This window comes from Temnothorax americanus, unplaced genomic scaffold (genome assembly GCF_048541705.1).
Source record: "Temnothorax americanus isolate GAGA-0224 unplaced genomic scaffold, ASM4854170v1 Scaffold71, whole genome shotgun sequence".
Taxonomy (NCBI): domain Eukaryota; kingdom Metazoa; phylum Arthropoda; class Insecta; order Hymenoptera; family Formicidae; genus Temnothorax; species Temnothorax americanus.
Window position 1 is genome coordinate 31737 of NW_027509794.1, and position 15178 is coordinate 46914.

General features: G+C 34.6%; 1 protein-coding gene, 1 long non-coding RNA gene and 1 pseudogene across 5 annotated transcripts; 2 read left to right on the top strand and 1 right to left on the bottom strand.

Moving 5' to 3' along the window:
* Nucleotides 1-2584: 2584 nt before the first annotated feature.
* Nucleotides 2585-9635, bottom strand: LOC143906466 (uncharacterized). Of its 3 annotated transcripts, none has more exons than XM_077422581.1 (5): nucleotides 9241-9635; nucleotides 5432-5626; nucleotides 4628-5009; nucleotides 4289-4460; nucleotides 2585-2755 (listed from the first exon to the last, which is right to left on the bottom strand). In XM_077422581.1, exons 3-5 carry the CDS (start codon nucleotides 4794-4796, stop codon nucleotides 2710-2712), a joined length of 387 nt encoding a protein of 128 aa, XP_077278707.1. In that variant the 5' UTR covers nucleotides 4797-5009; nucleotides 5432-5626; nucleotides 9241-9635; the 3' UTR covers nucleotides 2585-2709. The 3 variants fall into 3 exon arrangements, with proteins under 3 accessions (XP_077278707.1, XP_077278706.1, XP_077278708.1); XM_077422580.1 differs by having other exon boundaries at nucleotides 5432-5965; XM_077422582.1 differs by lacking the exons at nucleotides 4289-4460; nucleotides 9241-9635 and having other exon boundaries at nucleotides 5432-5863.
* On the top strand, nucleotides 6244-7709 carry LOC143906498 (brefeldin A-inhibited guanine nucleotide-exchange protein 2 pseudogene; annotated as a pseudogene). Its single transcript, XR_013259542.1, has 3 exons — nucleotides 6244-6456; nucleotides 6591-7458; nucleotides 7572-7709. The product of XR_013259542.1 is annotated as a brefeldin A-inhibited guanine nucleotide-exchange protein 2 pseudogene (transcript).
* A 293-nt stretch (nucleotides 9636-9928) lies between the features above and the next one.
* Nucleotides 9929-14693, top strand: LOC143906467 (uncharacterized). The gene is made up of 3 exons (XR_013259532.1): nucleotides 9929-10197; nucleotides 10272-10416; nucleotides 10537-14693. It is a non-coding gene; the product is annotated as an uncharacterized LOC143906467 (long non-coding RNA).
* Nucleotides 14694-15178: the final 485 nt, after the last annotated feature.

Here is a 15178-nt window from a genome sequence, read left to right on the forward strand (position 1 = left end):
CGGCACTATACGTGAAAGAAAACGCGAGACTCGAAAGAATCGATCGCGATCCGAGACACCTGTTAGGTATATAATGCATATAAAATATTTTGTATTAAAAATAGAACGGTTATCAATTAATAACAGTTAATAACAATTAATAACAATAACAATTTATAATAATTTTACTATACAGGGTGAATTATTGAAGGTGTTAGAGGTTATATTTCTGAAACTGAACTAGATATGAAATTCTTATTTTTCAGTGACTGTTTGATATTGAAGCGAACATTGTGTGACGAAATTAATTTTTTTTTCATCCGTTTCGATACCAAACAGTTGCTAGAAAATATGAATTTCATATTTCGTTCACTTTCAAAAATATTAGCCTGTAACACCTTTATAAGTGATTCACCCTGCATATAAATATAATTTTACTGAATTATTGTAAGTAGTAATAATAAATATTAAGCTTGTATAAATTGGATTTATTTTTATACGTATAGGATAGGACAAAGCACTGGAATTATACCGCGTGCCTTGTCATTTATTGGAAAAATTACGTTTGTTGGAAGCACAAGAATAACACAGTACGAGTTTGCTTTCTCGAGTTATATAATATAGAATTTGACTTGCTAAATACCTAATAATGGTGTAACTAAAATAAGGTAATATTACTGCATTTTTGCTAAGAAATATGAAAGAGATTATATTAGAGTGATAATTTTAGGCTCCACTTATGAGGGTGTTACAAGAAAAAGTTCAATGATCATTCATGGATTAGAGGAACAAGTGTACACAATAAAAATGAATTTTACGAGATTCTATAGAAAAAGATAAGAGATAAAGACAAACGGATCTGTGGATTGTAAGATAACGCTGCTTACAACACTTTAAACTGGATTTAAAAATAAAGTTTTTTTATTACATCTATGGTTACAGGAGTATTTTGACGAGTTTGAATATAGTTGGTGATCATCTGGATTGATTGGCGGTAGCAAACGGCAGTGAAAAATCTGTACGTTCAGTAAAGTCAAAAAAAATTTAAATATTCTATTTAAATACATAATAGTTTGATCGAGTTTTTGTATAGCCTTACGGTGAGATCCTTATCGCTTTTATATATGTATATATTGCGTTATTGTGCAATTTCAGATAAAATATGAAGTTAAAACAGAAACAGTTACTCGCATCTTTCTTACTATGTGTAACTGCAATTATTGTACATAAAACAAAGAAAAAAAACATAAGAGGTGGGTTAACAGGCGATGGCACGTTAGACCTATTAATAAAAATCGAGAACATCAAGGAGAGTATAATAATTTATTTCATGAACTGAAGAAGTCGAAAGATAGACGCATGTTTTTCGAGTACAGTAGAATGACATTTTCTCACTTTGACCAGTTGGTACAGTTAACAAAACCTCACCTTACCAAGAAGAGCCAGAGAGCTTTAGTGCCTCAAGAAAGACTAGGTATTGCTCTAAGGTAACTTATTATATTGTATTTATTTATATTAGCGTGATTACACTTATATGTGTAACAAAATTAAAGATTTTTAAAATTTAGTTTTTACAGTACATTTAAAAATAATTTACTTATCAAATATTCATCATTCTACTATATTGTATTTCAATACTGTAAATGTACATACAATAATTGTATGGGTTTACACTGTTTACAGATATCTTGTGACTGGGAACTGTATAAGTTCCATCGCATTCTCCTTCCGTGTAGGTCAGTCTACTGTAAGAAATATAATAAAAGAAGTCTGTTATGTGCTTTCTAACGTTTTGAGCCCTTTGTATTTGACAGTCCCAACACAAGAAGAGTGGAAATTAATAGTTGATGGAATTTGGGACAGATGGCAAATGCCAAACTGTTTTGGAGCAATAGACGGAAAGCATATTAGAATAAAGTGCCCACCAAATTCTGGCAGTTGCTACTTTAATTATAAAAAATATTTTAGTATAGTGTTATTGGCTATTTGTGATCATCTATATAGATTTCAATTAGTAGACATAGGAGCCTACGGAGGAAATAGCGATGGTGGAATATTTGACGCTTCAATTATTGGTCAAAGTATAAAAAATGACCAGTTAAATTTGCCAAAATATAATGCTAAACTTCCTGGTACTGATATTAGCTTACCAGGATTTTTCATAGGAGATGCTGCTTTTCCATTAACAAGAAAAATGATGAAACCATACTCTACTTCTAATTTGACCATTGCACAAAGAATTTTTAATTACAGACATTCTAGAGCTAGACGCACAATTGAAACTGCCTTTGGCATTCTAGCAAATCGGTGGCAAATATTCCATAAATCTATTTGTATGCTGCCAAAAACAGCAGACAAAGTAACGTTGGCATCAGTATGTCTACACAACTATTTGATGTATGAAGAGCAAAAGGATGGTGCTAAAGCATATAGTCGAGAAATTGATGGAACCGATACATGTTGGTCCCCTGTAATGATTGAAGGTGAGCAAGCAAATACTCAACGAGATATTTTATGTGATTATTTCGTTTCTCCGGTTGGAGAAGTAAACTTACAATATGACTATATACCTAGAGGTACTTACGGTGAATAAAATTCATCAGGATCAATATCAAAGGTATATTATCTTAGTACATATCGTGGTTTATAACTACAACTAAAATTAAAATTACTATATATACAAACACTTATAATTGAAAATTTTTTGCCGATTGATATTTTAATCCAAAATTAATCTTGGGTACAATAATTCCAGTAATTCTTGTGACAGTGATGTCTGAAACAAAGAAATAGAACAGTGATTATAATTAAATATATATAGAATGCTATGGATATTTGAATATAAAGAAAAAAGAAGGATGAATTTTTAATTTTATCAACCAATAATTCCATAAGTGCTACTTTAGATACAGACCAGGTAAATTAAAAATTGTAAATAAAAGAGAAAGAGAGAGCGAGAAAACGTAAACACAGAGATATCTTGGCAATGTATTATATTTATAACCTTCATATTTTCTTTATAGCTGTATGTAAAAGTACTGTAATGATCAGTCTTGATTTTAAAAAGAATCGTATTTGGCTGAATATAAATATCATTTACAAATAAATTAATAAATAAGTAGTATTTTAGTTTTAATTTAGTTTTTAATAAAAGATAATGAAGATAATGTATTCAATTTTTGTAACAATAAATTTTTAATTGATTGTACGCAGGACTGACAACAAAGAAGACATCCTCAATGAACTTGATCGAAAATATCTTGCCATTATCGAACGCGAATATTAATAACTTCTGGCATGTGGAGAATTTTACACCGAGAATTATACACCGAAGAAATTACCAAATATTTATATTTTTTGTTTTTTTAAATACACAATTATGTTAATATGCATAAGCTTTTATTGACAAATATACTTTATATCACAGCTTTGTTATAAAGCTAAACTTAAAGAGTATATACTTTTATATTTAAAAAATGTATATTTTACACACACACACACACACACACACACACAGATACTTATAGTATAATAAAAACTAAATTTGGAACATTTTTATAACAAAACAAAATTTTTGCACTCGTTTATATGTAGTAGTATTTATCGTATGAACATTTATATATTTCTAATAAAAACTTAAAAACCGTCTTTGGTTACAATTGAACATAAAATAATTAAAAAAAAACTATACTTTTAGATGAAATAAAATTGTAACATACAACAAAACGAATTTAGTTTGAAAGACGTTAATATCTGGAAAAATGAAAAATCTGATTACATTAATTGCTCCAGTGGTGCTGTCAGAACATGAAATATTTTGTTTCGCCTTATATTGCGTTCCGGATCTTGCATGTTTTGTAGAGTGAGAACAATAAATTGTGCAAAAGCTTGGTCTGCAGATGTAGAACCAACGTCTTCAGTTTTTGAATTAGTTGTTAAGTGCTTAGCAATATTAATAGCTGCATCAGTTAAGCGAGAAACGTCATTATTATCACAATTTTTTTTTGAAGTAGCATTCTTAAATATTTTGGATGGTGTTTTATCGCACCCAAGCAAACAATTTTCGATATAATTTTGGCTTGAAAGTTCTTTATAATTTATTTTATTCTGTGTACTTTCTGCGTAATTTGTTTCTGGACATTCAATTGCATTCTTATTAGATGAAAAAGCAGACATTCTTTTATCATTTCTTCTCATGTTTGTTAAAGTTTTATAACAAATTAAAGAAAATTAAATCAATTAAAGAAATAATATTAATTTGGCTACACACACACACACACACATACACATTAATATAAAAGATAGTAACCGTCTTCTTTGAATGTATACATCTAGAAAAGACAATTCAGATAAAAGTGTAGATTTTCTTGCAATACAAGCTGCACTCCCACTTTTTAAATCTTGTTCTTTTTTTAACTTTGAATATTTCTCTCTCAAACTAGTCATTTTCTTTTTACAATATTCAGCCGTATAAAAATTTCCTGCAAAGTTATAACAAAAGACTATTTCATATAAACACAATGAAAAATTTAAAAAGTGATACTATTAGTATATTAAATACATATTGGTATAATATCATTATAAAGATATGGCATCTTTTCTATTTAATTCTAATATGATTCACGTTGCAAAAAAGATCCATACTTACCCATGTTTTTACTTTGCATGATAGATGAAATCTCCTTCCAGGCATTATTTTTTAATTCATTGTCTCTAAAGTCTTGATGACTTTTGTCATACAGAAATCTTCTTTCTCTGTATAATTCGATGAGGTAATCATCACCCATTTTTTCTGGTGATATCGTTAGCAGATGCATTTTCTGTATCTGTATCACCTACATGTTCTTCCAACATCACGTCTGGCACATCATCTTCGTTATATGTATTATAACACTGGCTATAGTGATGATCCATATTTAAAGAAATGCGAAAGCAAACTCGTACTATGTTATTCTTGGGCTTCCAACAAACGTAATTTGTCCAATAAATGACTGAATGCACGTGGTATAATTCCAGTGCTTTGTCCTATCCTATACGTATAAAAATAAATCTAATTTATACAAGCTTACTTAATATTTATATTATTACTACTACTTACAATAGTTCAGTAAAATTATATTTATATGCAGGATGAGTCACTAAAGGTGTTACAGGCTAATATTTTTGAAAGTGAACGAAATATAAAATTCTTATTTTCTAGCAACTGTTTGGTATCGAAACGAATAAAAAAAAATTAATTTCGTCACACAATGTTCGCTTCGATATCAAACAATCGCAGGAAAATAAGAATTTCATATCTAGTTCAGTTTCAGAAATATAACCTCTAACACCTTCAATGATTCACCCTGTATAGTAAAATTGTTATAAATTGTTATTGTTATTAATTGTTATTAACTGTTAATAATTGATAACCGTTCTATTTTTAATACAAAATATTTTATATGCATTATACCTAACAGGTGCCTCGGATCGCGATCGATTCTCTCGAGTCTCGCGTTTTCTTTCACGTATAGTGCCGTAACCGCTTACGTTTTCTTGTGCGTTGACCTACGTTACGTTCCGCTACGCCACGTTACCAATACGACAGGCTTGTGCGGTGGCTCTAGTCCCATGGTAGAAGCAATAAGGTGTGCTTATGCGCACGTTTCTTGCAATATCCAATCACAGAACGTGACAGAAGTCCGCCATGTTTTTTTAATTTTGGTAGGAGATTCAAACGGAAACACACCGACACAAGAATCTGTTAGTATGAGTTCAAAATGGACGATTTTTGTCACGATGCGCAGAACAGACGAAAATGTGTCCGCAATACGAGCACTCCTTATTATTATATTTTGTATGAAGAGTTATGAAGTGTGATTAAAAAGGTTTGTGAGTCACCCAGATAATTTTAATTAAATATTTATAAACTCGGTAATTAGCCGAAATATAGATTTTTAGTTATTTATGTTAAAAGAAGAAGGCGCTAGTGTTTCCGAAGGTCCGTCTGCAATCAGAATTAATATAAACGTTTTAAAAATTATTTTATAGTGAAATAAATAAATATACAGACTAATAAGCCTGTAATTATAAGCGATAGTTGCTAATTAAGTTTGTGACTAATATTCTGTCTTGCAGAGGACCTCCGTAACGAGATCAAAGATGTACCAGCTGTGCATTGCAGGGTAAAGAGGCAAGAGGTTATCTCAAACGTCCTGCCACAGCCCAATTGAGCGACTCAAATGTCATTACCGCTGAGAAGTACTTCTTGCCATTGGAATCAGCATGTCAGAGCTAGTAACTACGGATTGTGGTGACACAGCACTGGACTGCCTGCAGAAGTTAATCGCATATAGCCATCTCACTGGCAATGTGCTTGATTCAACGGAGCCTAACAAGCTGCTGATTGTGCGCATTGCCGAGACAATCTGCGGTTGCTTCACCGGTCCACAGACCGATGAGGGTGTGCAGCTGCAGATTATTAAAGCTCTGCTGTCTGTAATGACAAGCCAGCGGAGGTGTGGAGGTACACGAGAGTACGGTACTGTTAAACAATTCGTACTGTTTACAACGTTTACTTGGCGTCGCGCAACCTGGTGAATCAAACAACAGCCCGTGCGACTTTCACGCAGATGATCAATGTGATCTTCGCGCGAATGGAGACTCAGGCGGAGGAAGAGATCGTGAGGCTTGATGGGGAACATCAGCAGGAGGGTTCTGTCATAGCAAACGGTGAAACTGAAGCCAAGGTTAGTCCAGAGAATGCTCCTAGTAATGATAACATTGATTCTCAAACAATTGTCAAGAGTATTCTTGATGATGTAGTAAAATCCGTGGTGCCATTGGAAGAGGAAGTCAGTTTGGAGAACGGTAGTCCGGAGAACAACGGTGACGAGGCAGCCACTGAGAATGACAACATGGTAACTGCAAAATTCACCCATGTGCTGCAAAATGATGCAGTCCTGGTGTTTCGCGCTCTCTGCAAGCTCTCTATGAAACCGCTGCCGGACGGCACTCCCGATCCAATATCGCACGAGCTCCGTTCCAAGATCTTGTCGCTTCAGTTACTTCTGGGAATCTTGCAGAATGCCGGTCCAATATTGCGCTCTAACGAGATGTTTGTTATCGCCATTAAACAGTACTTGTGTGTCGTGCTGTCGAAGAATGGCGTGTCTTTGGTGCCGGAAGTGTTCGAGCTGTCGTTAGCGCTGTTCCTGGCGCTGCTCGCCCGTTTCAAGATGCACCTCAAGATGCAGATTGAGGTGTTCTTTAAGGAGATCTTTATGAACATCCTCGAGACCTGTAGCAGCTCTTTTGAGCACAAGTGGATGGTCATACATGCACTTACGAGGATCTGTGCGGATGCCCAGAGCGTCGTCGACATCTACGTTAACTACGATTGCTATCTCAGCAGCGAATCTCTTCGAGAAGCTCATCAATGATCTCTCTAAGATTGCTCAAGGTTGTCAAGCTCTGGAGCTAGGTGCATCGCCAAATCAGGTGCGTTATAAGAAAGAGGATGACAGGATAGGTGTATTATTTGGAACAGAGAATGTTCTTCGAAACAAGCAATATAAAGTTTTGTTTGTAATATTAGTGTCTTGCTCTTTCAGGAGAAATCCATGCGCATTCGTGGTCTCGAGTGCCTCGTGTCTATTCTGAAATGCATGGTGGAGTGGAGTCGGGATCTTTACGTAAATCCCAGCATGCCAGCGGATCAGCAACCATTGTCACATCCACCGGATACGATGCCGGAGACCCCGCTACCGCGTTACGGCAGCGCTGGCAGCCTCTCGTCGGCCAACTCCAGTCTCCAGTCTGACTGGCAACAAGGAGGTGCCGGACTCGCCGGAGCAGTATGAAGTACAGAAACAAAAGGAGGTATGGGAGGCCGATATCAAGATCTTTAGTTGGAAGCCCGACAAGGGTGTGCAGTACTTGCAGGAGCAAGGACTGCTCGGTACTTCGCCGGAGGACGTGGCCAGGTGGCTGCACCACAATGCGCTCTATCTAAATGAAGATGGAGATGTATATAGGGACCAGCTTTTTCACGGTCACATCAAAAAGTTGGCAAAGGTCGTAACTCATCCAAATCACAAGGACCTACACATTTTAAAAGTTCATCATTACGAATGTTATTGGTCATGGGCGCAGGCTGAATTGGCTGTGATATCGGCGTATAAGACTCCTAGGGATAAGTTGCAGTGTGTATTTCGTTGCGCGACTACCATCATGAATCTCCTCTCCATGGCGTCGGAGAAAGGCATACCTGCTGCCGACGATCTGACTCCCGTGCTGGTCTATGTCATAATCAAGGTATGCAATTAAAAAGAGAATTGTGATTTTAGTAAGAAGAGTGATTGTTAACGTGTGCTTAATTTCAGACTAATCCGCCGTCGTTGTATCGACTGTTCAATATGTAGACAGCTTTTACGGGAATTGATTGGAGGGAGAGGAACAACATTGGTGGACGCAGTTCTGCGCCGCGATCGAGTTAAGACAATGGATTAACAGTTTCTCAAGAGTATCACGATAAATAAGATTAGATTCGATGCTGGTGATAATGTAGAAATGTATCATAATCATAATTTGACGATTTCATAAAGAAGAAGACCAATATCTTTGTGTAAAGCTAGCTGAACAGTTTTATGCTTTCAGTATCTTAATTAAAATTCTTAAATAGCCTCTTAAATAGTCTAACTGTTAGTTCTTTCGCACGTTATTATGTAACATTAGCAAAGACTGAATCAGATTATACGTAAAGTGTGGCTTTATCTTTATTTGTAACTCTATTGTACAATTTCACAGGACATCGAAAAAAAAGAAACGTTTAGATATTCTATAATTTATGTGTAAACAATAAAGAACTTATAGAGATTGATAACCATTTTAGCAGGATAAACTGTGTTGGCGTACTCTTTCTACATGCGTACCTTCCCCAAGAACCGAGACTCAAACCAGATCCGTGAAAAATATCGCCACTTTCGTAGAGTTTTTGTACAGTTTTACTCTAGGAATATCGCGAGAGAAAGAAAGACTTCGGAGATTTTTATCTGAATCGATCGACATAAAGAGAGAGCATAGTAAAGAAGCTAGCTTTCGAGAATTTGAACGCATAATACTTTGTTATAATACTATGAGCGAATTAGTTTACGTCACTCTGTCAAGTTTTAATATTAAATTACTAATAATATATCGATATCGGTAGTTTAATAATAATAATACATTAAAAAGTGCTCAATTTAAAAGTAGGGTAAATCTGAAGAATAGTGGCCTCCTCACCGATTTCGTTCAACTTGGGCTTAATCGACGCGTTTTTGCACGAAACGACCGAATCTGGCAGAAAAAAGTGTCGCTCTGCCCCGCGAAGCGAGATATTAACGGTTAAAGTTGACGACTATCAGGTTATGATTCCTGTCATACCGACGCGATGTAGCGACTGGTAGCGACCACGAACATGCCCTGTGGCCACACGCGCATGCTCAGTGGCCGCACGCGCATGCAAAAGAAGGTCACGTGACAACTGTCTGCTTGGTAAGTACATACATATTTTATTTATGTGTACTTTTCACATACCAACTATTCTCTGCTTTAACAAATTATTTATGTTTTGTTAACTTAAACGCTTAATAACTGTAACAGAAATAATTTGTTAAAGCAGAGAATAGTTGGTATATGAAAAGTACATGTAAATATGAACTTTTCATATGCCAATTATTCTCTGCTTTAACAATTTTATTTCTGTTTTGTTAACTTAAACGCTTAATAACTGTAACAGAAATAATTTGTTAAAGCAGAGAATAGTTGATATATGAAAAGTAAATATTTATGTATACTTTTCATTATACCAACTATTCTCTGCTTTAACAAATTATTTATGTTTCGTTAACTTAAACGCTTAATATTTGTAACAGAAATAATTTGTTAAAGCAGAGAATAGTTGGTGTATGAAAAGTACATGTAATATCATTTCAAATTATGTTACACTTCTGACTTATACCAACCAAACAGTTGTCACGTGATCTGCTGCATGCGCGTGCGGCCACTGAGCATGCGCGTGTGGCCGCAGGGCATGGTCGTAGTCGCTGCATCTCGTCGGTATGACAGGAATCATAACCTGATTCCTGTCAACTTTAACCGTTAATATCTCGCTTCGCGGGGCAGAGCGACACTTTTTTCTGCCAGATTCGGTCGTTTTGTGCAAAAACGCGTCGATTAAGCCCAAGTTGAACGAAATCGGTGAGGAGGCCACTATTCTTCAGATTTACCAAAAGTAGGGCAATCCTAATAAACGACTGTAAAAAAAATTCAAGGTGGAACGCAATGGACAATTCGGTTGCTCTGACATGCTAACTTAAATGGTAAGAAGTACTTCTCAGCGGTAATGACATTTAAGTCTCTTTTAATTGGGTTGTGGCAGGGCGTTTGAGATAACCTGCTCTTTACCCTGCACAGCTGGTACATCTTTACAAACTTAATTAGCAACTATCGCTTATAGCTACAGACTTATTAGCCTGTATATTTATTTATTTCAGTATAAAATAATTTTTAAAACGTTCATATTAATTCTGATTGCAGACGGACCTTCGGGAACACTAGCGCCTTCTTCTTTTAACATGAATAACTAAAAATCTATATTTCGGCTAATTACCGAGTTTATAAATATTTAATTAAAATTATCTGAGTGACTCACAAATCTTTTTAATCACACTTCATAACTCTTCATACAAAATACAAACGATTCCGTATAAAAACTTTTATTAATTTATCTATTTCGGCTAAATGCATGGTGTAAAAATAATTAATTAATTACAATTAAACGAATGACTCACAAACCTTTTCAATTGCACTTCAAAAGTCTTCATACGAAATACAAACGATTTCATATGGTAGATTCTTTCCCGGACATTCATTTCCGGTCAAATACATACGAATCATATAATTATTCTCTTATTGTTAGAATAGGTATTCTTGGGTGCTTTTCATTTATTGACACAAGTCGACAAACGTTCTAGCCCTCTTTGCGTTCAATGAGTAAAAAAGACAGAACAACACTTGTGTCGACTCGTATCAGTAAATGGAAAGCACCCTGGGGGAATTTAAAGGAAAAAATTTTTTTTTAAGAATTCTAAAGGCTATTCTACAATTATGTAAACGTGGTCGTAAGTATTATAGTTAGAACTTGGGACTACAAAAAGGATCCCCCGATTAAGGGGTGGATATTGATTAAAATAGAGTGCATATTTGCAACTTCTTTCAATGATTCTGCATTGTCATGTAAAAATGAGTTTTTGCAGGTTTTTCTCATACTTCTCATTCTGGAGTTAAGGGAAGGTTTTCATCTAGCTCGACCAAAAAATCAATTTTTTTGCATTTTTTGATAGCTTATCATATGTAGAATATATTCCCAAAATGGTTTGGCTGAAAACAATTTCATAAAAAAGATATATCATAAGAAGGGGGACCCACCTTTTACGCGAAATTTGAGTTCGCGCATATCTTACATCAATATTTTTGAAATGCGTGCCTATATTACTATACTATGGTAAGCATATTATAGTTACCTAAAGTGCCACCAAATGTAAGATATGCTAAAACTGTGAAATATTTGAGGCATGCCTCTATATTTAAAAAAATCGCAAAATCTTTAAACGCGTTTCCTGAAAAATCATGTTTTTCAAAATGGCAATTACGATTACTAAAAAACTAATTGACGAATCGCCTTTTTTTGTTTTGTTTTAAAGTATATTAAATTTATTGGAACCTGAACCTAAATGCAGGTGATATTTGTTGTTTTTATTTTTTATATAGCACATTAAAGAGCGAAAAAAACGTGAAAAAACGGTACTCAAAATTCAAATGTCCGTCATTTTTTTAATTTTCGACTTTTTATTTATATTATAGGTTTAAGCTCCAACAAATATTATATATTTCATGAAAATTTTTGGATTTTTTATTTCTGATAATTTTTACAGGTGCTAGAGTGATTGCCAATTGGACATTTTTTTTTGACGCGGTCACGATGCACCACGTGTAATACCATTCTAGGCAGTAATTTCTATTTAAAACAATTTTTTTATGTACTCTTAGACTCCATAAATAAGTGTTCAAAAACCTTCAGTTGTTCATTAACTTTCTTCTATGAAACAAATTCAAGAAAATCACCTTACTTTTGGGTCGCTAGATGAGAACCTCCCCTTAACTGTTCTTCCAAATGTGGCATATAACTTATGTCATGTAATTAGTATATTTAAATCAGATGTTATATATATGCAGGTTATAGAGGCTGAGTTCTTGGATACTGCAATTTATTAGTTGATAGAATCCTTTTTAAAAAAAGGGAACTGCACAACATGCTTTATTAGGATTTTTGCAAATTTTTCCTTATAACTTATTATTCCGAAATGAAAGTTCATCCAAAATTTCATCTGTATGCAACAATATTATTTTTTTCTAAATGTTTTATGCAAGTTATTGCCTTAGTTTCTGGGATCTTTTGAGTATGTACACTGAATCCTAATTTAAAAAAAGAGGAACTGCACAACTTGTATCAGTTAGATCATGGAGTCCACTTTTATAATGAAATGTAGCACACTGTTGGAGATGTAACGTTAATATAACCTTATTTTAGTTAATATACCTTTATTTTTAAAGACTGATAATAATTAAATAAACACAAAACGAAATGTATGTATTTTATAACAAAAATTTGGTTTTTTAATTATATATTATATATATTATACAATTATATATAAACATTTTAATTAAATATTTTTAATTATATAATTATAATTTTGATTTTCACAATACTCTGCGTTATTGAAACGTCATTAAAACGTCACTAAAAGACCAAAAAGGTCATAAAGTCACGTCTTTTTACCGTCTTGAAATATCGCCATCGGTCTGTGACGACACACACACACACACACACACACACACACACACACACACACACACACACACACACACACACACACACACACACACACACACACACACACACACACACACACACACACACACACACACACACACACACACACACACACACACACACACACACACACACACACACACACACACACGCACGCACGCACGCACGCACGCACGCACGCACGCACGCACGCACGCACGCACGCACGCACGCACGCACGCACGCACGCACGCACGCACGCACGCACGCACGCACGCACACACACACACACACACACACACACACACACACACACACACACACACACAAATGTAAGGAGATGATGTGACATAAGAGCGCGTTAGTGGTAAAAATATGATTAATTAGAATTATAGTATCAACATGCACGAAAGTATGTCCGTTTAGACTAAACTCACTTTATTTCAATAGTTCTTACAAAAATATAACGTTTTTGATATTTTCAGATCAATTTCAGAGGGTGCCAAAAACCGGCCTTAGGGACCCTCCTCCTTTAAACCTTTGTGCAAATATTGATAAATATTTGCACAATTTATTTCTAAACAACATTTCAGCAAGACAATAGCGTTATGAGGACTCATATATCTTAGTGGAATATTTGCAAAATTAAATTTGGGAAAAAATTGTGAAATAATTGTGAAATAATTGAAAAATATAGGTATTTGAGTTTTATTATGTTACTTCGTGTTACGTAGCATATCTCTGTGTTTGCCTGATCGTCGATAGTATCCTTTCTCGTACGTAAAATATGATGAACGGTGTTATATGTATATGTATATGGAGGGGTAAAAACTACAATGGTGTAACTCAAATTTTTAAAATTATTTTCTCGTGTGCATAGATGCAATCTGTACAATATATAAATTGCATCTATGCACACGAGAAAATATTTTTAAAAATTTGACTTACACCACTGTGGTTTTTACCCCTCCATATGTATGTACATACATAACTGTTATGTATATCGACGATGCTGGAGTGATTTTGCTTCTAAAAGTCGAAATAACTGTGACAATCCTCTTAATTGAACGATGCAATTATATTGTACAAATTTGCGCAATTTTTCTATCGGGGATTTGAAATACGCTCTGCGAGTAAGTAGGGGAGACCGGGGCAAAATTGTCGTCACTATTTTGTCGGTGCCGATTTTTAACAACAAAAATAATTTTAGTAAAATGTGATGTACCGTTGTAAAAAGTGAACGCTTGGCTACAAAATTTATAAGGGCGTTTTTGGTCTATGTCGCTTTGTTCGACCGCCGCGGTATAGCGAGTAAAAATTTAAATGTCAAAATTGCCGGGGCGGAGTTGTCACTCCATTCTCGGACTGGATTTTAAATGAAAATACATAATTTTGATCATAAAAAATAATAGAATACATTTTATTAATTATTTTTTAATAGAAAAATGGAAACATTTATTAATTAAAAACACGATAGCGGAAAATAATTACAAGAAAAGCGCGCGCACTTGTGTGCCCTATGCTCACACGAAATGCACTGTTTCTCGTCAGCTTTGTTAATTCTTTGTCATTTCTGAGCACACGCAGCACATATTATCAAAGTCCTCGTCGGAATCCGACCACTGCTGCTTCCTTAACTTTCATTTTCGCCCTTTGATTTTTTAAGCTTTTATGATATCTCGACGGCCACGTCATCCAAGTGTGCTATTTCATCATTAAATTATTTTTCTTCAGCCAGTCGTTCAACGTAGTTTTCGGGACTCCAAATTGTTTTGCGGCTACTTTTATCTTAATTTTATCTTTTTGATTATTTTTATCTTTTTTTTACCGCAAGAACTGCCTTCCTGAGTTGCTTCTTGTCGACAGGAGTCGTTTTGTGATGGTACGTGCGCATCATTTTCTTGCAATTGAGAAATACTAACGCATTTGCAACGAAAAATAGAGTGAAACTACCGGGATAAAGTCGTTACAGTGACGAGTCCGCCCCGGTGGCTTGGTGACGACTTTGCCTTGAACACAGATTTTAAGTTTGATCGCTCATAAAATATTAGAAATCAACGAAAAAAAAACTTCACTGGATTCGTGTTCAGCATGCATTACTCTTCAGAATCACTTATCTCGAGATTCGGAGAGAAAATAATATTTAAAATATTAAAAATTTTTGACGCGCAAAAAATTTCTCTTTTGACCTCCAAAAACACGTTTGCCTTAATAAAAATCACAACATGGCACATAATCTCATTAAACTCCGTTGGTCACATGGGACCATAAGTAGCGTTTACTATATTAATGCATGGTGAGTTCACA

Coding starts and splice junctions, on each gene's coding strand:
- LOC143906466 (XM_077422581.1), bottom strand. CDS start 4,796: ATGCATCTGCTAACGATATCACCAGAAAAAATGGGTGATGATTACCTC. Junction 4,461..4,627: donor CATGCAAAGTAAAAACATGG/GTAAGTATGGAT, acceptor ATAACTTTGCAG/GAAATTTTTATACGGCTGAA. Junction 2,756..4,288: donor GTATACATTCAAAGAAGACG/GTTACTATCTTT, acceptor TCTTTGTTTCAG/ACATCACTGTCACAAGAATT.